The sequence below is a fragment of the Salmo trutta genome, chromosome 24 (assembly GCF_901001165.1).
Source record: "Salmo trutta chromosome 24, fSalTru1.1, whole genome shotgun sequence".
Classification (NCBI taxonomy): domain Eukaryota; kingdom Metazoa; phylum Chordata; class Actinopteri; order Salmoniformes; family Salmonidae; genus Salmo; species Salmo trutta.
Window position 1 is genome coordinate 37,605,719 of NC_042980.1, and position 25,958 is coordinate 37,631,676.

A 25,958-nucleotide genomic window follows, 5' to 3' on the forward strand; every position below is an offset into this window, starting at 1 on the left:
GAGCATGTATATCTGTAATATAGAGCATGTATATCTGTAATATAGAGCATGTGTATCTGTAATATAGAGCATGTATATCTGTAATATAGAGCATGTGTATCTGTAATATAGAGCATGTATATCTGTAATATAGAGCATGTATATCTGTAATATAGAGCATGTATATCTGTAATATAGAGCATGTATATCTGTAATATAGAGCAAGTATATCTGTAATATAGAGCATGTATATTCCTAGCACACTGACTGTATGTTCATTACATGTAAACCATCAGCGTGAGAACAGACACACACATGCGTTGGGAACTCTCACTGGCACAAAACACACACACACACACACACACACACACACACAGACACACACACACACACACACACACACACACACACACACACACACACACACACACACAAAAACACACACACACACAAACATACACTCAAGCATACAGTACACCTTCTCATACTTCACTTCACACATAACACACTATCCCTCACTGACACACACTAGAGCAGGGGTCTCTAACCATTTCTAGCATGAGAGCTACTTTTTTTTTAAATTCAGCATGTCCCAGGCTAGTCATTTTTTTCTAGCTTTCGAAAAGGTGTATCTTTCTCTTCTCCTCTCCCCTTCAACTCTTCCCCGGGAGATTAGTGTACAAGAGAAAGTAGTGCACAATGTTATCTGTCAATATACCTGGTAGATGGGGGGCCCTATAGAATCTGTGATTTTTTTCTCCCAAGTTTTTGATTTTATTCACATTCCAAATTACAATTGTTCAGAGAGAAACAAGGAAATTGGGTGTTCTGAGTCCATGTCAATGCTTAAATCACATCAGAAGACAATTTTTTAGGTCTGGAAGAAAATAAGTTTCGATTTTTTGTGTAATTCCCCTTTAATTGCGCAACTGGCCCTTTAATTGCGTGTCTAGCTAGTATGTAATGTGCTGTCTAATGTGCTGGTCTAGTAATGATTCTGTACTGCTGCTGCTCATTTCATGGCAAGGTTTGCAAATAACAAATAATAGCTACATGTGATATATTCATTCATGATCTACTTCTGCCAGGTAAGCCTACATTGCAGTTAACATTTAATTGAGAGGGTTTTGGGGAATTGTTTTCTGTCAACCCACAAGAAGGTTACCTCATAAACTGGCTACACCTGGAGTGAAAAGCAAACGCGCGCACTACACAGACAGACAGGGGCAATATTTCTGGAAATGAATTGTCAGATATTTTGTTAGGTTTGGCTTTTGAAGCCAATAGTGGCTAAACCGGGGAGGGATAATGTCAATGATGCGTTGATTAGACATGTCCGGGAGCTTGCGGTGTCTGATACTTGTGAGATTTGTTTAAGACTGTTTGTAGTGGAACACATGAAAATTGCATGTACTTTCATAATTGTTTGGCGAGGAACTCATTGGTAGTTCGCGATTGACCTGTTGGATACCCCTGCACTGTGATTGGGAGAATTCCCTCCTCTCTTTCAGAATTGGAGTACCATCTATCTAGAGCCTCTGAGAGCCTAATTATCTAACGTAACTTCAGCTGCTGAACACACACACACACACACACACACACACACACACACACACACACACACATACATCAATTGTCTATCTTTCTTACTTTCGTCTGTTGAGGACTTATCAGAGTCATGTAGTGGTATTTTAGTCGCTAACTCTGCCATTGGCAGTCTGTGGGAAATACTGAGGGATACTCAGAGAATTTAAAGAAAATAAAGGTTTGATCTGAAATCTCTCCTTCATCACATTACGTGACCAGCTACCAGCCTGGGGGGAGGTTGTCAATCATGCAAGATACTAGATTTGCCACACACCAAATCTGTGTAGGTGGGACCGAGAGACTGAAAAAACGATTTCTGTCTCCAGGCCATCAGACTGTTAAATAGTCACCACTAGCCGGCCTCTGCCCAATACCGTGCCCTGAACCTTAGTCACTGTTACTAGCCGGCCTCTGCCCAGTACCGTGCCCTGAGCTTTAGTCATTGTTACTAGCCGGCCTCTGCCCAATACCGTGCCCTGAACCTTAGTCATTGTTACTAGCCGGCCTCTGCCCAATACCGTGCCTTGAACCTTAGTCATTGTTACTAGCCGGCCTCTGCCCAATACCGTGCCTTGAACCTTAGTCATTGTTACTAGCCGGCCTCTGCCCAATACCGTGCCCTGAACCTTAGTCATTGTTACTAGCCGGCCTCTGCCCAATACCGTGCCTTGAACCTTAGTCATTGTTACTAGCCGGCCTCTGCCCAATACCGTGCCCTGAACCTTAGTCATTGTTACTAGCCGGCCTCTGCCCAGTACCGTGCCCTGAACCTTAGTCATTGTTACTAGCCGGCCTCTGCCCAATACCGTGCCTTGAACCTTAGTCATTGTTACTAGCCGGCCTCTGCCCAATACCGTGCCCTGAACCTTAGTCATTGTTACTAGCCGGCCTCTGCCCAGTACCGTGCCCTGAACCTTAGTCATTGTTACTAGCCGGCCTCTGCCCAATACCGTGCCTTGAACCTTAGTCATTGTTACTAGCCGGCCTCTGCCCAATACCGTGCCCTGAACCTTAGTCATTGTTACTAGCCGGCTACCACCTGGTAGGGATCAGCAGGGGATCCTGGGAATGTCCTGGGGTCACTCTTCACATTTCATGAAAAAATTCTATGACAAGACCTGACAAATTACAACATGTTCCACAATGTCATACTGATAATACAATTCCACAAAATACACAACATGCAGTAGTGAATTGGCAAAAAAATTAAATAGCACATTATGCAAACAGGTTGTCGCATGGAAGCCTTTAGCCTATAGCATATGCATAATTGACACTGCCAGACTGCACACAAGACCTGAATGCAGTTTAGGGTTCTCATCAGAACTGAAAATTCGATCCCAGTCCGACCCGGTGAGCTGAAGCCCGAGTCCAGGCCTGGTCCGACATCACAGAAATGAAATGAGCCCGAACCCGAAAAAATGACAGATATCTCGAAAACGTTATTGATTTAAACTGGTGTTGAGAACAACACGGGTGGAGGCGTGCGGCGGAGGAGTGAAGAGACAAGGAAACAGCCGTTGGGCATAGAAAAAGAGAGAGGAAAACTCACCTTAGTTATATATATCCATATATATACTGAACAAATATATAAACGCAACATGTAAAGGGTTGGTCCCATGTTTCATGAGCTGAAATAAAAGATCCAAGAAACTTTCCATACGAACAAAACGCTTGTTGTTGTGCACTAATTTGTTTACATCTCTGTTAGTGAGCATTTCTCTTTTGCCAAGATAATCCACCTGACAGGTGTGTCTTATCAAGAAGCTGATTAAACAGCATGATCATTACACAGGTGCACATTGTGCTGGGGACAATAAAAGGCCACTCTAAAATGTGCAGTGGTCCCGTGTGGCTCAGTTGGTAGAGCATGGTGTTTGCAATGTCAAGGTTGTGGGTTCGGTTCCCACGGGGGATCCCACGGGGGATCAGTACGGAGAAAAAAATGTATGAAATGTATGCATTCACTACTGTAAGTCGCTCTGGATAAGAGCGTCTGCTAAATGACTAAAAATGTAGTTTTGTCACACAACAGGGAGCACGCAATTGGCATGCTGACTGCAGGAATGTCCAACAGAGCTGTTGCCAGATAGTTTCATGTTCATTTCTCTACCATAAGCCGCCTCCAATGTCATTTTAGAGAATTTGGCATGACGTCCAACCAGCCTCACAACCGCAGAACACGTGTAACCACGCCAGCCCGGGACCTCCACATCCGGCTTCTTCACCTGTGGGACACAATTTCATTTTATCAATGGCAATTTGAATGCACAGAGATACCGTGATGATATCCTGAGGCCCATTGTCGTGCCATTCATCCACTGCCATCACCTCAGGTTTCAGCATGATAATGGACGGCCCTATGTCGCAAGGATCTATGTCGCAACATGTTTGCAAGTTGCGTTTATATTTTTGTTATGTCAGTCACTTGTTATGTCAGTCAATTTAGCAATCTAAAAACAAAATTGCTGACAGGTCAGCTAACATTTTTTTGGATTGCTAAATTAATTTAGCGGCCAACTTTCTAAACTTGTTATTATGGTCGAATAACCTGCCAGTGATTTTGTTCGTCAGTCTATCTCAGATATCATATTAAAAACTGCAAACATTTCTCTACACCCAATCGCAAAATGTGTACAATTGCATAAAATGAGTTATAAGATTACAAAATCTTCTCTCTGTCCCATGGCAAAATGTGTAGAATTGCATTAAATTAGTTATAAAATGACTAAATCTTCTCTCTGTCCCATGGAAAAATTTGTAGAATTGCATTAAATGAGTTATAAAATGACTAAATCTTCTCTCTGTCCCATGGCAAAATGTGTAGAATCTCCACTGTCAAGAGGGTGGTCACTAAAATGTTTTGCTCACAATTGGGAGGGGGTATGGATGTGGGTCCGCAGACCCACGAGCAACTGCGTCCCTTCATGATGAGTCAAGACAGCTTTGGGTACATGTACTTTTCCCATAGTGTCATAGCAAAGTGTTCGTGTGCTGTTTTCTTCTTTTGTGTTATGCAGTGATAAAAGAGAGAGAGCTGAGGAGAGAGAGGCTCACTGTTTCTGGGGACTGCTATCAGGTTGCTTCTCTCTGTGTGTCCATCTTACACACACACGTGCATGGAGGTCTGGGTGGGAACCAGGGGGTGTGACGGCTGGATTAGGGAGGACACAACGGGGTGCTGCCGACAATTTCCTGCGATTCCCCCAGAGCTCAGCGGAGACTTCCTACAGGAGCACAGGACGGACGGAGGCATGAAATTACCAGATTGAAACTGATCTATGGTTTAAAACACCGGCATGGAGCACGCACACAGACACAGATCAGTTCCACAACTTCAGCGATGACCTTGACCAACAATGTGTGGGGTTTGAAGGTGATGAAGTTTGTGTATGGCCTTGTGAGCATTCTCTGGTGTTAGTCTCTGGACATTGCCACTGCCATCAGATAATGCAGTAGGATGGCCATTCTGCTGTAACCATAGACAACAGTATGCAAACATGTTGCGACATAGATCCTTGCGACATAGGGCCATCCATTATCATGCTGAAACCTGAGGTGATGGCAGTGGATGAATGGCACGACAATGGGCCTCAGGATATCATCACGGTATCTCTGTAGTAGCAGTGTTATATATTTATATTTTAACATTCTAGAAGGCTTCCTGCCAGTGTTCTAAATGCTGCTGTGTGTTTGTATAGGTACAGTGTATGCTGTGTGCCCAGTGTCCTATACTCAGAACAAATACCATCCACTGAATGGCTGTTGAACTTTGGAAATGTCAGACACTGCTCCTCACAGGAAAGGCTAGCATTTCATTGTCGTGGGCCCAAACTTTCCACTTTAAACTGCTTTTTCTAGGCAGGACCCAAAAGGAATGAATGTGTATGAAGTTACTGTGGGCGGAATGTTATGAACAATATACTAAGAGCAACACCACACACAGGACCCACTGTGCAAAGCAACAAGGCCTCACTAGAGTCAAAGGAAACAGTCAACACACAAAAGCAGAATTAGCATTGCATTCAGGTCCCCAGTAAGACCTGTAACCTTTTTATTATACTGCATTAGTCTCTCTCTCTCTCCCCTCTTCTCTACTCCTCTCTCTCTTTACCTCTCTCTCTCTATCTTTCTCTCTACCTGTCCCTCCCTTCACCCTTCTATCTCAATCCCTCTTCTCTCACCCCCCTTCTCTTGATCTCTCTCTCTCTCACCAAACACACAGCAGTTTGCCCCGAGCCAGACACAACAGTTTATCTCCAGAGACACTGTGATGAGCTGCTCCCATACATCCATACATACAGTACATGTGTTGTTTACATGGAGGCATGTGGTTTCTCAGTCAGTAGCCTAACCCTCTGCTACTGCAGTAGTCCCACAGAGAAACACAAATGGAGAGAGAGAGAGAGAGAGAGAGCGAGAGAGAGAGAGAGTGAGAAAGCGCTCCATGCATTTCATTAAAAAGCTTCTCTGAGCTCTCAGCCCTGCAGTATGAATGAAGTATGCACTGTGTAGTGTGTAGTCAGTGGTGATAGGTATGGGGTTTCTCCTGGTGTTTTTTACTATTTAGGAAGCAGCTGTTCATTAGGAATTTCTCTGTGTCTGCAGTATATACAGACATTCTACACCAGGGGGATTCAACTCTTACTCTGCTGGAGCCTGCTGGTTTTCTGTTCTACCTGATCATTAATTGCACCCACCTGGTGTCCCAGGTCTAAACAAGTCCCTGATTAGGTCCCATGTGGCTCAGTTGGTAGAGCATGATGCTTGCAACACCAGGGTTGTGGGTTTGATTCCCACGGGGAACCAGTACGAAGATGTATACATCCACGACTGTAAATCACTCTGGATAAGTGTCTGCTTAATGACAAAAATGTAAAATGATTAGAGTGGAAAGATGAAAAAGCATAGTGGAACTGGCTTCAAGGTCCAGAGATGAGTTTGAGGGTTCTACAGCATCACAGACAGTGGTGACTGTTTCATTGTTTGGAGACAATGCTAGAATCTGCTTGTTTTTCTCTTTGCAGTGTGGTTTCTCCCTGTTGTCTGGAGCAGTAAGCACATTGGATGAGAATGTGTTCAAACACACAGGACCTGAACTAGAACCAACAATAGAAGAATACTGAACTGAGGTTTTCTATCTCATGTGCGGAAATAACAGTTATGTCAAACCCCATACCCACACTCTCCGTTCTCCCAACCCAGATGGTGGCATTGAGTGTTTGGAAGCTCTTCAGTGCCCCCTTGTGGTGTGTGGGACTGGTATTTGTTTGACCACCATTGTGTCTCCTATGCATGTAAGGATTTATAATACAGAGACGTGATGAACAACATGCTCAAGATTTCATCAGAGTGTGATCTCTTTGTTCCGACGCGCCAAGGGGGACTGTACCAGTGTGACAGTGAGTTAGTGAGTGTTTGTTCGGTGACTTTGTACTATTTGTACACAGTGAAACGTCTAGGTAAGGCCTAGCGTGTCTAGGTTAAGCTATTACATACCTATATAGCCATAGATATGACTTGAAGTGTTGATGTCTTCATCCCATTCCCAAATCGACCCCAAGAAAACCGAAGGTGCCGGTTAGCTCTCTCTACTGCTAACCAGTGTAGAAAACTATTCCAGATCTCCTATTTCTCTACGTACAGCAGACTACTAATGTCTGTGTTGAAGGATTGAGAAGAATAACAGTGTGCTATTTCCTGTCTCCACAGGAAGTGCCCTGAACCTGACGTGCAGAGCGTTCTTCGGCTACAGCGGGTCAGCGGTCAGTCCTCTCGTCTACTGGATGAAGGGAGAGAAGTTCATCGAGGACCTGGATGAGGAGAGAGTCGAAGAGAGTGAAATCAAGTGAGACATGTGGTGGTTTTACTCCCCTCACTTCTAACGTAGTAACCATATGACCTGATTATAGTCACTCTGATACGATTAGGATGAATACATTGTAACTATGGAATTGTGGTCAATATTAAATATGAATCCTGTAGACTATACTATCTATACTAACACAGTACACAGTTCAACTGGACTGATTTATAGATACATCACACAGCAACACACAACTATATCACCAGACTCCATTGGATACTGTAGTAGACCATACTATGATGTGATACTTTAAGCACAAAGCCTTTGATGAGCTATTCAGTGGCGTGACCAGGGGGTGGCCCACGGCACCCCTGAAATCTTATTGGCCACCCAAGTGGCCCCCCTTGGAATTCTGAGATCTGATAAGTCGTCTCTGAATATATTGATATTTTTTACCAAGACGCGCCGACAGCAAGACTTATCAGTCACCGGAGACATGTAATATTATTTTTCGCCAGACAGCATCTCATACATGGGTTACAGATGCGAAGACAGAGGGGCGCTGTTTGCTTCGCTCGGATGCTTTCTCTGGTGAATTTAAGGGAAATCATGAATGAGAAATAATTGTATATGTTTGTTTCTTTTTTTATTGTTGCAATTTTGGCTTCCCTTGGTATCCATAAATATACCCTACTGTGTACACGTATGGGGCTTGTAATAGATGTCCCTTTCCATTCGAATGGCGGGTGCACAGTGCACTGTTCGCATGCTGGATTTATTTTGGAGTAGACGAACGTGCGTAGGTAACCTACTTAGCCTACTTTCTGAAGTGATTTGTTTGACAATCAGAAGAAAACATCATGACTGGTTGTGTTCATGACACATTAAAAGGTAATACATTTGTACAGTTAAATTCCAGGTCTTTACTTTAAAGCACATAAAACTTGTTTAGAGACCCCAGAAGGTCACGGTATGACTCACACTTTGGATGTAACGTTCAAGTGAATTTACTGCTGTACACTGATACCCTCATATCAAATCCTGACCTTGAATGCAAACACTGTAACAATACTTTTGGAATGATTTATTATGTATTTAAATAGGGAAATGTACCAAACCTCAGCTGAAGCATTTCATGTGTTGAACCATCATAATTATATTGAAAAAATCCACCTTGCATTGATTACATTTCAAAATGTTATACCCCCCCTAAACTGTCTCTGGACGTGACACTGGAGCTATTCCCTAAACTGTCTCTGGACGTGACACTGAAGCTATTCTCTAAACTGTCTCTGGACGTGACACTGGAGCTATTCTCTAAACTGTCTCTGGACACGTCACTGGAGCTATTCTCTAAACTGTCTCTGGACGTGACACTGGAGCTATTCTCTAAACTGTCTCTGTACACGACACTGGAGCTATTCTCTAAACTGTCTCTGGACACGTCACTGGAGCTATTCTCTAAACTGTCTCTGGACACGTCACTGGAGCTATTCTCTAAACTGTCTCTGGACACGTCACTGGAGCTATTCTCTAAACTGTCTCTGGACACGTCACTGGAGCTATTCTCTAAACTGTCTCTGGACGTGACACTGGAGCTATTCTCTAAACTGTCTCTGGACGTGACACTGGAGCTATCCTCCAAACTGTCTCTGGATGTGACACTGGAGCTATTCTCTAAACTGTCTCTGTACACGACACTGGAGCTATTCTCTAAACTGTCTCTGGACGTGACACTGGAGCTATTCTCTAAACTGTCTCTGGACATGTCACTGGAGCTATTCTCTAAACTGTCTCTGGACACGTCACTGGAGCTATTCTCTAAACTGTCTCTGGACACGTCTCTGGAGCTATTCTCTAAACTGTCATATCTAGCTGCTAATTATTCCCTTTGCAAGCCCAGGTAGGCAGGAATGCAGGCAGGCAGGCAGGTAAAGCCAGTCTGTTCTGTTGCTCCTGCTATTACTATCACACCTCTTTAGCACACCAGTCTATCTGGGGTCTGTATGTCTGTCTGTACGTCTGTCTGTTTGCTTTAGTCTAGCAGTTCATACGGCTGTGTTCCTTCAAGCTCTCATCTCTGTTTCACACTCAACCTCTACTGAGTCCACTGAACCCCATCTCTATCTCTGTCTCTGGGCTGACGTTGAAACATTCAAAACAAGAACATTTCCGCTTTTTCTCTTTATGATGTCAGGCATTTAAACAAGCCCATTTCCCATGTCTATCTCTATATTGTAACATATCTAGTTAAGACAGTCCATTTACGATCTTCCTCTCTGCCCCACTGCCTCTCTTTCTCTATCCCTCTCCCTCTCTCTCTATGCTATAACATACAACAAACCCATATCCATGTCTCTTTCTCAATGAGTCCATTCCTCTCCTTCTCAATCTCTCTTCCACTACCCTCCAACAAATTCAAATGAGTCCACCTTATATACCCTTTCTCTCTCGCTCTCTCACTCTCCCGCTCTCCCACTCTCTCGCTCTCTCGCTCTCTCTCCTTGCTGTAGCAATACACTTAACAAATCCATGTCCGTGTCTCTCTCCCTCCCAGTAGTGTAACATATTAAACGAGTCCATTGGCTGGTCTGTGTGAATTTCCCATTAGGCGTGGAGCGCTGTGTGTGGAGAGACTGTAGCTGGGGAGACGACCCTGTCAGATAGTTAACAACCACCATTTCTCAGGACGCTTCGCCTTCGCTATCGCTACCTGCTACCCTCACTACCATTTCCCCTACTACCCACTCCTTCATTACCCTCACTGCACTCTCCCTCACTACCCTACTACCCTCTCTACCCTTTCCCTCACTACCCTCACTACCTTCTCCCTCACTACCTTCACTACCCTCTCCTTCAATACTTTCTCCCTCACTTCCCTCACTACTTTCTCCCTCACTACCATCTCTACCCTCACTACCTTCACTACCCTCTCCCTCACTACCCTCACTACCTTCACTACCCTCTCCCTCACTACCCTCTCCCTCACTACCCTCACTACCTTCACTACCCTCTCCTTCAATACTTTCTCCCTCACTTCCCTCACTACTTTCTCCCTAACTACCCTCACTACCATCTCTACCCTCACTACCTTCACTACCCTCTACCTCACTACCCTCACTACCCTCTCCCTCACTACCCTCTCCCTCACTACCCTCACTACCTTCACTACCCTAGTACCCTCACTACCTTCTCCCCCACTACCCTCACTACCTTCTCCCTCACCACCGTCTCTCACCCCACTACCCATACTATCCTCACTACCGTCACTACCCTTCCATTTAAACTATCATATGGTTCCTTTGGGATATTGGTCAGTTATGTTTGAATGTGTAGATGACGGTTATTGGTTATTTCTTTTAAGATGCACATTTTCTCCTACTGTCACTACCCTCTACCTCACCACCATCACTACCCTCTACCTCACTACCGTCACTACCCTCTACCGTCACTACCCACTCCTTCACTACCCTCACTGCACTCTCCCTCGCTACCCTACTACCCTCTCTACCCTTTCCCTCACTACATTCACTACCTTCTCCCTCAGTACCTTCACTACCCTCTCCCTCACTACTTTCTTCCTCACTACCCTCACTACCCTCACTACCCTCTCCCTCACTACCCTCACTACCCTCTCCCTCACTACCATCACTACCCTCTACCTCACTACCGTCTCTACCCTCTACCTCACTACCGACACTACCCTCTACCTCACTACGTCACTTTCCTCACTACCGACACTACCCTCTACCTCACTACCATCACTACCATCTACCTCACTACCGACACTACCCTCTCCCTCACTACCGACACTACCGTCACTACCCTCTACCTCACTACCCTCTCCCTCACTACCAACACTACCCTCTACCTCACTACCGTCACTACCCTCTCCCTCACTACCGACACTAACCTATACCGTCACTACCCTCTCCCTCACTACCGACACTAACCTATACCGTCACTACCCTCTCCCTTACTACCGTCACTACCCTCTCCCTCAGTATGCTCACTACCTTCACTACCCTCTCTCTCACTACCCTAGTACCCTCACTTCCTTCTCCCCCACTACCCTCACTACCTTCTCCCTCACCACCGTCTCTCACCCCACTACCCATACTACCTCACTACCGTCACTACCCTTCCCTTTAAACTATCATATGGTTCCTTTGGGATATTGGTCAGTTATGTTTGAATGTGTAGATGACGGTAATTGGTTATTTTTTTTAAGATGCACATTTTCTCCTACTGTCACTACCCTCTACCTCACTACCGTCACTACCCTCTACCTCACTACCGTCACTACCCTCTACCTCACTACCCTCTACCGTCACTACCCACTCCTTCACTACCCTCACTGCACTCTCCCTCGCTACCCTACTACCCTCTCCCTCACTACATTCACTACCTTCTCCCTCAGTACCTTCACTACCCTCTCCCTCACTACTTTCTTCCTCACTACCCTCACTACCCTCTCCCTCACTACCTTCACTACCCTCTCCCTCACTACCATCTCTACCCTCACTACCCTCACTACCTTCACTACCCTAGTACCCTTACTACCTTCTCACCCACTACCCTCATTACCTCCTCCCTCACCATCGTCTCTCACCCTACTACCCATACTACCCTTACAACCGTCACTACCCTCTACCTCACTACCCTCTCCCTCACTACCGTCTCTACCCTCTACCTCACTACCGTCTCTACCCTCTACCTCACTACCGTCTCTACCCTCTACCTCACTACCGTCACTTCCCTCACTACCGACACTACACTCTACCTCACTACGTCACTTTCCTCACTACCGTCTCTACCCTCTCCCTCACAACCATCACTACCCTCTACCTCACTAAGTCACTTCCCTCACTACTGACACTACCCTCTCTACCGTCACTACCCTTTCCCTCACTACCGTCACTACCCTCTCCCTCACTACCGTTACTACCCTCTACCGTCACTACCCTCTCCCTCACTACCGACACTACACTCTACCTCACTACGTCACTACCCTCTACCTCACTACCGACACTACCCTCTACCTCACTACCGTCACTACCCTCTCCCTCACTACCGACACTAACCTCTACCGTCACTACCCTCTCCCTTACTACCGTCTCTTCACTCTCCCTCACTACCGTCGCTACCCTCTACCTCACTACCCTCTCTACCGTCACTACCCTCTCCCTCACTACCGTTACTACCCTTTCCCTCACTACCGTCACTACCCTCTACCGTCACTACCCTCTCCCTCACTACCGTCACTACCCTCTCCCTCACTACCGACACTACCCTCTATCTCACTACGTCACTTCCCTCACTGCCGTCACTACCCTCTACCTCACAACCGTCTCTACCCTCTACCTCACTACCGTCACTACCCTCTCCCTCACTACCGTCACTACCCTCTCCCTCACTACCGACACTACCCTCTACCTCACTACCGTCACTACCCTCTCCCTCACTACCGTCACTACCCTCTACCTCACAACCGTCTCTACCCTCTACCTCACTACCGTCACTACCCGCTACCTCACTACCGTCACTACCCTCTCCCTCACTACCGTCACTACCCTCTCCCTCACTACCGACACTACCCTCTACCTCACTACCCTCTCCCTCACTACCGACACTACCCTCTACCTCACTACCGTCACTACCCTCTCCCTCACTACCGTCTCTACCCTCTACCTCACTACCGTCACTACCCTCTACCTCACTACCCTCTCCCTCACTACCTCACTACCCTCTCCCTCACTACCGACACTACCCTCTCCCTCACTACCGACACTACCCTCTACCTCACTACCGTCACTACCCTCTACCTCACTACCCTCTCCCTCACTACCGACACTACCCTCTACCTCACTACGTCACTTCCCTCTCCCTCACTACCGTCACTACCCTCTACCTCACTACCGTCACTACCCTCTCCCTCACTACCGTCACTACCCTCTACCTCACTACCCTCTCCCTCACTACCGTCACTACCCTCTCCCGCACTACCGTCACTACCCTCTCCCTCACTACCGTCACTACCCTCTACCTCACTACCGTCACTACCCTCTACCTCACTACCGTCACTACCCTCTACCTCACTACCGTCACTTCCCACTACCGACACTACCCTCTACCTCACTACCATCACTACCCTCTACCTCACTACCGTCACTACCCTCTACCTCACTACGTCACTACCCTCTCCCTCACTACCGTCACTACCTTCTCCCTCACTACTGTCAATACCCTCTACCTCACTGAACGTAGAGGAATGCAGATGGACTAGGGGTGGGAGGGAGGGCTTGTGTTTTAGTTTTGTGGGTAGAGTCAGGTACAGAGCTCAGTTTTAAGGTTAGCAATCTTCCTCTCCCTCTCCCCCTCTCTCTCTCTCCCTCCATCTCTCTCTCTCTCTAGGATTATCTCTCTGCTCAGCTGAAGGGCTATATCTCTTTAATAATGCAGCCAGATATTTCATTCTGTGGATCAATAATGTATTTGATCATGTATTCTTTATTGTCCACGCAGCCTTTACCCCAGGCCTGCTCTGATCCTCCCACAGCCCAGACTTTACTCCCCTGATCACTCCACACACCCTTAATGGGATGGACACACTCATTACTATCAAACAGAGAGAGAGAGAGAGCCAAGGGGTAGGAGGAGAGGGGGAATGAGAAGATGTACACAAAGTAGAAGATGGAGAGGTTTAAAGGTTAGAAGGGGTTAGGATTTGGGAAAAACTTAAACAAGAGCGCAGGATAGAGAGAGAGAGACACATATTTCCCTCAGATTACACAGACCCACAAATAATTTGAAAAGAAATCCAATTTTGATAAACTCCCATATCTATTTGGTGAAATACCACAGTGTGCCATCACAGCAGCAAGATGTGTGACCTGTTGACACAAGAAAAGGGCAACCAGTTAAGAACAAACACCATTGTAAATACAAACAATATTTATGTTTATTTATTTTCCCTTTTGTACTTTAACTATTTGCTCATCATTACAACACTGTATATAGACATAATAACATTTGAAATGTCTTTATTCTTTTGAAACTTTTGTAAGTGTAATGTTTGCTGTTCATTTTTTATTATTTATTTCACTTTGATTATTATCTATTTCACTTGCTTTGGCAATGTAAACAAACGTTTCCCATGACAATAATGCCCTTAAAATGAATTGAATTGAATTAAATTAAATAGAGAGAGAGAGACAGAGTAACCTCCCAAATGGTTAGCAACTTGTAAACATTACCAAATAAATGTAAAATTAAAACATGTAATCATGTACAGTATGTTTCAGCCATGCAGCCAAAGTATCTTCCAATCCACTGCTACAGGGATGTGGATCTGTTTCCAAGGTTTTGCCTCCCACCCACACTCTCCTGGCCTGTCCATTACTAATGCATCAGCAACCTCAGCCCATAGAACCCAGGGAACCCACCAGGGTTATATTTAAACAACCCAACATATTGATTCTGACTAGTTACATTTCTATTAAAACGCAGGTCCATAAATTATCATTTGCATCGCAGATGGCAACAGGGCTATTGTTGTTTTCATAGCATGCATGGTTGGGCATTAGCACGGGGGCCGTGTGTGTTTGTGTGCGTGTGTATGTGTGAGATAAAAAAATGAGCCAAACCAATCTGCCTCAGAATTATCGATGGGGTATTGAGCTCATTTAGTTCTGTTCATAACGGGTTCTCAGGTGGGCTTTGGATGAAATAAAGGTACTGAATACGTTTGTAGTTGATCAGTTAAATGAGCAGAATCAGCATTCACTGGCTTTACTAATGAGGAAGTGAGGAGCTGTTGGAAGAATAGTGCATTTTGTTCAGGAGGAGATTTTACTCCAGCTAGCCTGAACCCAGATCTGTTTGTGCTGTCTTGCCAGCTCCTATGATCATTGTCACACACAAGACAGACAGTCTAGACTAGAACCCCAACATAGACGTAATTAAAATCTCTTGTTGATGTTTGCCTCATCAATCTTACATCTAGATGTTCCGCTAGCGGAACGCCTCGCCAATATCCAATGATAGAGCGTGGCGTGAATTACCAACACCTCAAAAATCCAAAAACTTCAATTTTTCAAACATATGACTATTTTACACCATTTTAAAGACAAGACTCTCCTTTAACTAACCACATTGTCCGATTTCAAAAAGGCTTTACAGCGAAAGCAAAACATTAGATTATGTCAGGAGAGTACCCAGCCAGAAATAATCACACACCCATTTTTCAAGCTAGCATATAATGTCACAAAAACCAAAACCACAGCTAAATGCAGCACTAACCTTTGATGATCTTCATCAGATGACACTCCTAGGACATTATGTTATACAATACATGCATGTTTTGTTCAATCAAGTTCATATTTATATCAAAAACAGCTTTTTACATTAGCATGTGACGTTCAGAACTAGCATACCCCCCGCAAACTTCCGATGAATTTACTAAATTACTCACGATAAACGCTCACAAAAAACATAACAATTATTTTAAGAATTATAGATACAGAACTCCTTTATGCAATCGCGGTGTCCGATTTTAAAATAGCTTTTCGGTGAAAGCACATTTTGCAATATTCTGAGTAGAGAGCCCGGCCATCATGGCTAGCTATTTTGACACCCACCAAGTTTGGCACTCACCAAACTCAGATTTACTATAAGAAAAATTGGATTACCTTTGCTGTTCTTCGTCAGAATGCACTCCCAGGACTTCTACTTCAACACCCAATGTTGTTTTGGTTCAAAATAATCCATAGTTATATCCAAATAGCTGCGTTTTGTTCTTGCGTTCAAGACACTATCCGAAGGGTGATGCGCCGGTGCATATCGTGACAAAAAAATTACAAATATTCCATTACCGTACTTTGAAGCATGTCAAACGCTGTTTAAAATCAATTTTTATGCGATTTTTCTCGTAAAATAGCGATAATATTCCAACCGGGAGACCTTGTTTTCGTTCAAACACTGAAAATAGAAAATGGAGTCTTCACATGCACGCGTGCGCCAGTGTCATTGTTCTCAGAACGACCACTTTCCAAAACCCCTACTGTTTTTCGCCCAGGGACTGCGGAGTTATCATTCAACGTTCTGGCGCCTTCTGAGAGCCTATGGGAGCCTTAGAAAATGTCACGTTACAGCAGAGATCCTCTATTTTCGATAAAGAGGCTACAGAAGGCCAAGAAATGGTCAGACAGGGCACTTCCCATATAGAATCTTCTCAGGTTTTGGCCTGCCATATGAGTTCTGTTATACTCACAGACACCATTCAAACAGTTTTAGAAACTTTAGGGTGTTTTCTATCCAAATCAAATAATTATATGGATATTCTAGTTTCTGGGCAGGAGTAATAACCAGATTAAATCGGGTACGTTTTTTATCCGGCCGTGAAAATACTGCCCCCTATCCTAAACAGGTTAAGCTACAATCAGCCACACCAAGTCCAGTCCCATTACATCCCCATCTAACTTCCATTCACGTTCCCTTGGCCTGTTTGGTCTGGGTAGAAGTTGCCCATTGGGCACAGATCTAGGATCAGCTTATCCAGATGCTGTTTTATTATGGAAACGGCCTCCTGTCTCTCCCCAGAGAAAAGCCAATCAACCCCCAACCCTAACCCCCACACCCACCCTACCGCACACCCACCATCAAACCCTTTCCTCTCAGATAGCACTAATTTTAAACTACAAATCCCATTATGCAGTCTCAATCACGTCCTACAAAGCCCACGATGCATTCTCAATTACAGACTACAAAGCTCTCTAACAAACTCAATTTACTGTATATGCTGCTGTGTGCTCACTAAGAGCCTGGGGAGAGTACATCAGGGAACAGTGATCCCTCTCTTTCTCTCTCTGTCTCTCTCCCCTCTGTCTCTCTCCCCCCTCTCTATCTCCCTCTCCTCTCTCTCCCCTCTGTCTCTCTATCTCCCTCTCCTCTCCGGTGGTCACTTGTAGTACATAGGCTACACACTAATGCACATACAGACAGTTACACACACACACACTCACTCTCTTTCTCTCACACACAAACACACTCTCAAACACTCTCTTTCACTCTCTCTCCCTCTTTCCCTCGTGCGTGCCTCTGTGCTGAGGGTGCTTTATAAGTAGGCTAAGTAGTTGTGTGTGAAGAACGAGGGAGCATCATGTCTCCCTTCTCTCCTCTGCCAGCCTCCAACAACTCAGCGGGGGACACTCATTTACTTTATGGAATATTACTTTCTCTCCTTCCGCTCAGTTTCCATGGCAGCTGCTATAAAAACATTATCTTCCCGATATCATTATTTTTTTTCCTCCCAGGAAGAAACATATGGAATGAGATTAGTTTCTTTATTCTGTAAATGTGCCTACCACGATCCGTGTGTATATTCAACATAACTAACGATCCGTGCATATATTCAATATATGAACTGTGAATATCTTAAAATATTTTGTAAATAAAACCATAATCTGTAAATATCTTAAAATATTTCACAAATTAAACCATAAGTCACAAATAAATCTATGATCTGAAAATGGATTCAATATAGCTCACAAATAAAACTGCAATTTTAACAAATGTTCAGAAATCCCTAACATTTACAACTGTGGAATATGCATTTGCGCATTCAAAAAGTGCTTGTGGATGTATATTCTGTGCTTACAGAATTTCAAGAACTGTTTTTCGCCTGTTGATGTATTACAATCCACAAATGTGGCTTCAGATGAGAGTCGGCTATCTCCATTCATTGGGATTATCTTTGTGTTACGTGACGCGGAAAGTGATGACATCATGGCTGTGTCCTTCTTGGGAGAACGCTTTCTAGCTAGAAGTAGTGTAACGTGTATGCCGGGTGGCAGGAAGCAGGTGCAGAAGTTGAGTTTAATAACGAATAAATGCAGATGAACTTAATAACATGAGAAGTGTACAGACCGTGAGAGAAAACAATACTACCTAGTGACTGATGTCTACTGAGGGATAAATAAAGGGGTATAATCAAGGAAATAATGATGTCCAGGTGTGCTTAATGATGGGAAGCAGGTGAGCGTTATCATGGTTGCCAGGACCGGTGGTTAGTAGACCGGTGACATCGAGCGTCATGACCAAAAGTTCATGAAATGTGAGTCTAACGTTTATTTATTTAACAAATTATGTTGACATTTTAATTAATGACTTTCATACGAATGCTAAATTCGACCATTGGGGCATGCAACCCCGAGTGTGTGCTTTCGCCCACTTGCCAAGCTAGCTAACGTAAGGCGATCTTGTCACCTGAATTTCTAATGTTTTTAATCAGATAATGTTCCAATTTCTTACTGCCACACCAGTTGAGAGAGTGACATGTCCTGTCAAAGAATAAAGTTCTCTGAAAGAAAACCGAATGAAACATTTCTCATTAGCTTGCTAGCCAGATCACCAATTAAGGATTTTAAAACTGAGCGGTTCTTCATAATAATTACCTCGTAAGTTTAACTTTGGTTGTTAGTCTAAACAGTTGATGAGATCGCCTGCTAGCTATTGGTAGATTCCAACGCTAGCTAGTTAGCTAGCATGGCGAGTCGGCTGATGTCGAAAGCACACACTTGGGGTTGCATTCCCCAAAGGTCGAATTTAACATTCAAATGAAATTAATTTGTTGAACATCTTAACATGATTTGTTGAATAAATAAATGTTATGCTCACATTTCATGAAGTTGATCATTCTTCTTGTAGCTAGAAAGTGTTCTCCCAAGAAGGACACAGCCGCGATGTCATCGCTCTGCGCGTCACATGACACAGATTATCCCAATGAATGGAGATAGCCGACTCTCATCTAAAGTCACATTTGTGGATTGTAATACATCAACATGCAGAAAAAAAAGTATTGAAATTCTGTAAGCACAGAACACAGATCCACAACAACTTTTTTAATGCTCAAATGCACATTCCACAGTTGTAAATGTTAGGGATTTCAAAACATTTCCTCACAAATCCTTCTACATTTGTTCAAATGGTAGTTTTATTTGTGAGCTATGTTGAATATATTTACAGATCATAGATACATTTTTTGACTTATGGTGAATAACATAGCATTCCTGTACTTCCAGTGCTTCACAGTAAATATACTCCTGTACAGTAACACCTTCATTTTATGTTTTATCACCCAGCCCGTGCTTACAGCACATTGCAAACTCAATACTTTCTGTAGGCTCTGCAGTCCTCATCTCATTCAAGACACAGCAAACCGAGTCAATCACCCAACCAATGTTTTCCCTGTCAGCCCTGGGATTGGAAAAGGCAACTCTCCGGTTACTGGCTGGTCCCTCTAACCTCGAGACTGACTGTCTCTCTAACCTCGAGACTGCTATGAAGTGAGGAGACATGGACATCATAGTTAGTAGGAAACATGAATGACTTTGTTTGGCTTTCAACACAGTATTTATCACCTCTGTCACATTGCACCCTCCTACGGAGGGGGACATGTGACTACTCCCACAGAGACTACCATCCACTCCATTAATGATTGTTTTCTCTTGTCTTGCAGGGTGGTCCGGGAGCACCTGGGGGAACAGGAAGTGGCCATCTCCTTGATGATCCACTCGGTGGAAGAGGGGGACCTGGGGAACTACTCCTGCTATGTGGAGAATGGAAACGGGAGACGGCAGGCCACCATCCAACTCTCCAGAAGGGGTAAGGGTTCTTTCAAATCAAATCAAATCGTATATATCACATGCGCCGAATAGAACAGGTGTGGACCTTACAGTGAACTGCTTACTGACAAGCCCTTAACCAACCATGCAGTTTTAAGAATATATATTTTTTGAAATATAACAGATAATTAAAGAGAAACGATAAAATAACAGTAGCGAGGCGATATACAGGTGATTCCAGTACAGAGTCAATGTGCATAGACACCAGTTAGTCGAGGTAATTGACGTAATATGTACATGTAGGTAGAGGTAAAGTGACTAGGCATAGATAATAAACAGAGAGTAGCAGCAGCGTAAAAACGGGGGGTGGGGTGGGGACAATGCACCCATAGCACACACCCATAACCCACAAAACACTCTCCTGAAGGGGTACAGGCTCTCTCTCACAACTCTACCTCACAATACACTCTCCTGAAGGGGTACAGGCTCTCTCTCACAACCCTACCTCACAATACACTCTCCTGAAGGGGTATGGGCTCTCTCTCACAACTCTACCTCACAATACACTCTCCTGAAGGGGTAAGGGCTCTCTCTCACAACCCTACCTCACAATACACTCTCCTGAAGGGGTACAGGCTCTCTCTCACAACCCTACCTCACAATACACTCTCCTGAAGGGGTACAGGCTCTCTCTCACAACCCTACCTCACAATACACTCTCCTGAAGGGGTAAGGGCTCTCTCTCACAACCCTACCCCACAATACACTCTCCTGAAGGGGTAAGGGCTCTCTCTCACAACCCTACCCCACAATACACTCTCCTGAAGGGGTATGGGCTCTCTCTCACAACCCTACCTCACAATACACTCTCCTGAAGGGGTAAGGGCTCTCTCTCACAACCCTACCCCACAATACACTCTCCTGAAGGGGTAAGGGCTCTCTCTCACAACCCTACCCCACAATACACTCTCCTGAAGGGGTATGGGCTCTCTCTCACAACCCTACCCCACAATACACTCTCCTGAAGGGGTAAGGGCTCTCTCTCACAACCCTACCTCACAATACACTCTCCTGAAGGGGTACAGGCTCTCTCTCACAACCCTACCTCACAATACACTCTCCTGAAGGGGTAAGGGCTCTCTCTCACAACCCTACCCCACAATACACTCTCCTGAAGGGGTACAGGCTCTCTCTCACAACCCTACCTCACAATACACTCTCCTGAAGGGGTACAGGCTCTCTCTCACAACCCTACCTCACAATACACTCTCCTGAAGGGGTACAGGCTCTCTCTCACAACCCTACCTCACAATACACTCTCCTGAAGGGGTACAGGCTCTCTCTCACAACCCTACCTCACAATACACTCTCCTGAAGGGGTATGGGCTCTCTCTCACAACCATACCCCACAATACACTCTCCTGAAGGGGTATGGGCTCTCTCTCACAACCATACCCCACAATACACTCTCCTGAAGGGGTATGGGCTCTCTCTCACAACCATACCCCACAATACACTCTCCTGAAGGGGTAAGGGCTCTCTCTCACAACTCTACCTCACAATACACTCTCCTGAAGGGGTATGGGCTCTCTCTCACAACCCTACCCCACAATACACTCTCCTGAAGGGGTAAGGGCATTCTCTCACAACCCTACCTCACAATACACTCTCCTGAAGGGGTATGGGCTCTCTCTCACAACCCTACCCCACAATACACTCTCCTGACGGGGTATGGGCTCTCTCTTTCTCTCACACCCATACCTCTTAGTAATTGATCTGATGATTTTATAACCCAGGCAGCATAAACGTCTCTCCGGTCCCTCTCTCTCTCTTTCTCCATCTCTCCATCCATACCCCCTTCCAATATTCCTCCTCTCCATCTTCAGTCTTCTCACCCACCAGTCTGTGTTAGGTTCAGAGCTCGTTTGGGTTTGCCACCATAGCGATGTGTGTTTGCGCTCCATTTCATTCAATTGTCTCTTTTGTTGTTGTTTTTCTTACATTCGTCCATTATTTTTAGTTCTCTGGCATGACTTGTGCTAGGCTGTCTTTATGTGGTGGTTGTCACTTTAGCCAATAGAGCAGATGTGATGGTTATTTAAGCAGCCAATGGCTCCTCTTCTTTTCCCAACAGACGAGTGTTTAGTTGTTCTCATGTTTTCCTCCCAGGATGCAGAATTGATGATTGATGAGGGAGGGAGGGAGGGAGGGAGGGCTCTGTCTGAGGAAGGAAGGAGGGAGGAAAGAGGGAAAGAGAGAGCGAGAGAGGGATGAGCAGAATGACTGTCAAGGAAATGGAAGATGAAGTTGGTATAAGGATGAAGGTTATACACTTTGTGTCATGGCTCACCTAGACAATGAACCCAAATTTAGATCATCACATTCCTCCTCTCCCTCTCTTTTCCTCAAGTCATCATAATCCCCCCGTCTCTTCCATGTGGATGTGCTGCACGGCTCAGAGCAGGGCAGGGTAGAACAGAGCAGAGCAGGGTAGAACGGAGCATAGCAGGGTAGAGCAGAGCAGGGTAGAACAGAGCAGAGCAGGGTAGAACGGAGCAGAGCAGGGTAGAACAGAGCATAGCAGGGTAGAACAGAGCATAGCAGGGTAGAACAGAGCAGAGCAGGGTAGAACAAAGCATAGCAGGGTAGAACAGAGCAGAGCAGGGTGGAACGGAGCAGAGCAGGGTAGAACGGAGCATAGCAGGGTAGAACAGAGCAGAGCAGGGTAGAGCAGAGCAGGGTAGTCCAGAACAGAACAGAGCAGAACATGGTAGAACAGAGCAGAGAAGGGTAAAACAGAGCAGAACAGAGCAAAGCAGGGTAAAACAGAGCAGAGCAGGGTAGAGAAGAGAACTGAGCATAGTAAAACAGAGCATAGCAGAGCAGGGTAGAGCAGAATAGAACAGAGCAGAGCAGAACAGAGCAGAGCAGGTAGAACAGAACAGAGCAGACAAAGCAGAACAGAGCAGGGTAGAACAGAACAGAGCAGACCTGGATATCATAAGGTGAATGCACCAATTTGTAAGTCGCTCTGGATAAGAGCGTCTGCTAAATGACTTAAATGTAAATGTAAAATGTATAAGTCAGCAGAGCAGTGTAGAACAGAGCAGAACAGAGCAGGGTATAACAGAGCAGAACAGAGCAGGGTATACCACAGCAGAACAGAGCAGAACAGGGTAGGTCAGAGCAGAACAGAGCAGGGTAGATTAGAGCAGAGCAGGGTAGAACAGAGCAGAGCAAAACACTAGCAGGGTATAACAGAGCAGAGCTGGGTAGAACAGAGCAGAATAGAGCAAAGCATGGAAGAGCAGAGTAGGCTAGTGCAGAACAGAGCAGAGCAGGGTAGAGAGGAGCAGAGCAGAGCAGGGCAGAACAGAGCAGAGCAGGGTAGAGCAGAGCAGAGCAGCACAGAGCAGAGCAGGGCAGAAAAGAGCATAGTAGGGTAGAACAGAACAGAGCAGAGCAGGGTAGAACAGAGCAGAGCAGGGTAGAACAGGGTAGACATGAGCAGGGTAGAACAGGGTAGACATGAGCAGGGTAGAACAGAGCATAGCAGGGTAGGACAGAGCATAGCAGGGTAGGACAGATCAGAGCAGGGTAGAACGGAGCAGAACAGGGTAGGACGGAGCAGAACAGGGTAGGATGGAGCATAGCAGGGTAGAACCGGGTAGCGCGGAGCAGGGTATAACAGGGTAGACATTAGCAGGGTAGAACAGAGCATAGCAGGGTAGAACAGGGTAGAACGGAGCATAGCAGGGTAGAACAGGGTAGAACAGAGCAGAGCACGGTAGAACTGGGTAGACATGAGCAGGGTATAGGAGAGCAGCGCAGAACAGGGTAGATTCAGAAGAGCAGGGTAGAACAGAGCAGAGCGTAGAGACCAGGGATGACTCTATTACTCTGCAGTCTGATGTCTTCTTATTGCAGCACATGCAAACAGCTGTGTACTACCATGCACATACATATACGTACATCAAGTAATTATGGTGTTGGGAAACATTATTGACTGACTCAATAGTTTTGATGACATGGTCTTTCTTTCTTTCTCCCCTTCTCTTCCTTTCTCTGTCTCTCTCTCTCTCTCAGCAGAGCTGATGTACACGGTAGAGTTGGCAGGGGGTTTGGGCGCCATTCTGCTGCTGCTGCTCTTCCTCATCTCTCTGTATAAGTGTTATAAGATTGAGCTAATGCTCTTCTACAGGAGACACTTCGGCAGCGACGACCTGGATGGAGGTAAGGGCTCAGAGCGTCAGACCAATAGGTGGCTGTTGTGTTTGTTTGTTTCTCTCTCTCTCTTTATCTCTCTCTCGCTCTCAATTTCTCTCTCCCTTTCTCTTTCTTTCTCTCTCTCAATCTCTCTTTCTCTCATTATCTCTCTTTCTCTCAATTCAATTCAATTCAAGGGGCTTTATTGGCATGGGAAACATATGTTAACATTGCCAAAACAAGTGAAGTAGATAATATATAAAACTGAATTAAACAATAAAAATGAACTGTAAACATTACACTCACAGAAGTTCCAAAAGAATAAAGGCATTACAAATGTCATATTATGTATATATACAGTGTTGTAACGACGTACAAAAGGTTAAAGTACAAAAGAGAAAATAAATAAGCATAAATATGGGATGTATTTACAATGGTGTTTGTTCTTCACTGGTTGACCTTTTCTTGTGGCAACAGGTCACACATCTTGCTGCTGTGATGGCACACTGGTATTTCACCCAGTAGATATAGGAGTTTATCAAAATCCGGTTTGTTTTCGAATTCTTTGTGGATCTGTAATCTGAAGGACATACAGTATGTGTCTCTAATATGGTGATACATTGGGCGAGAGGTTAGGAAGTGCAGCTCAGTTTACACCTCATTTTGTGGGCAGGGTGCTCATAGCCTGTCTTCTGTTGAGAGCCATGTCTGCCTACGGCGGCCTTTCTCAATAGCAAGGCTATGCTCACTGAGTCTGTACATGCAGTGCCTTGCAAAAGTATTCACCCCCTTGGCATTTTTCCTATTTTCTTGCATTACAACCTGTAATTTAAATTGATTTTTATTTGTATTTCATGTAATGGACATACACAAAATAGTCCAAATTGGTGAAGTGAAATGAAAAAGTTAACTTGTTAAAAAAAAAAAAAAAAAAAAGGAAAAATGGTGCATGCATATGTATTCACCCCCTTTGCTATGAAGCCCCTAAATAAGATCTGGTGCAACCAATTATCTTCAGAAGTCACATAATTAGTTAAATAAAGTTCACCTGTCTGCAATCTAATTGTGACATAATCTGTCACATGATCTCAGTATATATACACCTGTTCTGAAAGGCCCCAGAGTCTGCAGTACCATTAAGCAAGGGGAACCACCAAGCAAGAAGCACTATGAAGACCAAGGAGCTCTGAAAACATGTCAGGGACAAAGTTGTGGAGAAGTACAGATCAGGGTTGGGTTATAAAATAATATCAGAAACTTTGAACATCCCACGGAGCACCATTAAATCCATTATTAAAAATATTTAAGAATATGGCACCACAACAAACCTGCCAAGAGAGGGCCGCCCACCAAAACTCATGGACCAGGCAAGGAGGGCATTAATCAGAGAGGCAACAAAGAGACCGAAGATAACCCTGAAGGAGCTGCAAAGCTCTACAGCGGAGATTGGAGTATCTGTCCATAGGACCACACTGTTTGGTGTTCACCAAAAGGCATGTGGGAGACTCCTTAAGCATATGGAAGAAGGTACTCTGGTCAGATGAGACTAAAATTGAGCTTTTTGGCCATCAAGGAAAACGCTATGTCTGGCGCAAACCCAACACCTCTCATCACCCCGAGAACACCATCCCCATCATTGGCAGGGATTGGGAAACTGGTCAGAATTTAAGGAATGATGGTGCTAAATACAGGGAAATTCTGTTTCAGCCTTCCAGAGATTTGAGACTGGGACGGAGGTTCACCTTCCATCAGGACAA

At 44.9% G+C, this 25,958-nt stretch overlaps 1 protein-coding gene across 4 annotated transcripts in view; it reads left to right on the forward strand.

Annotated features, from left to right (window-relative positions):
* LOC115161238 (interleukin-1 receptor accessory protein-like 1-B) overlaps positions 1–25,958 on the forward strand; it is a 351,323-nt gene that overhangs the window by 313,122 nt on the left and 12,243 nt on the right. For 2 of the 4 annotated variants that reach the window (XM_029712042.1, XM_029712044.1), the window contains exons 6-8: positions 7,279–7,414; positions 19,890–20,035; positions 24,082–24,228. In XM_029712042.1, coding sequence (XP_029567902.1) covers positions 7,279–7,414; positions 19,890–20,035; positions 24,082–24,228 — 429 coding nt within the window. The remainder of the gene's footprint in view (positions 1–7,278; positions 7,415–19,889; positions 20,036–24,081; positions 24,229–25,958) is intronic. The other 2 variants (XM_029712043.1, XM_029712045.1) reach the window with 1 other exon arrangement.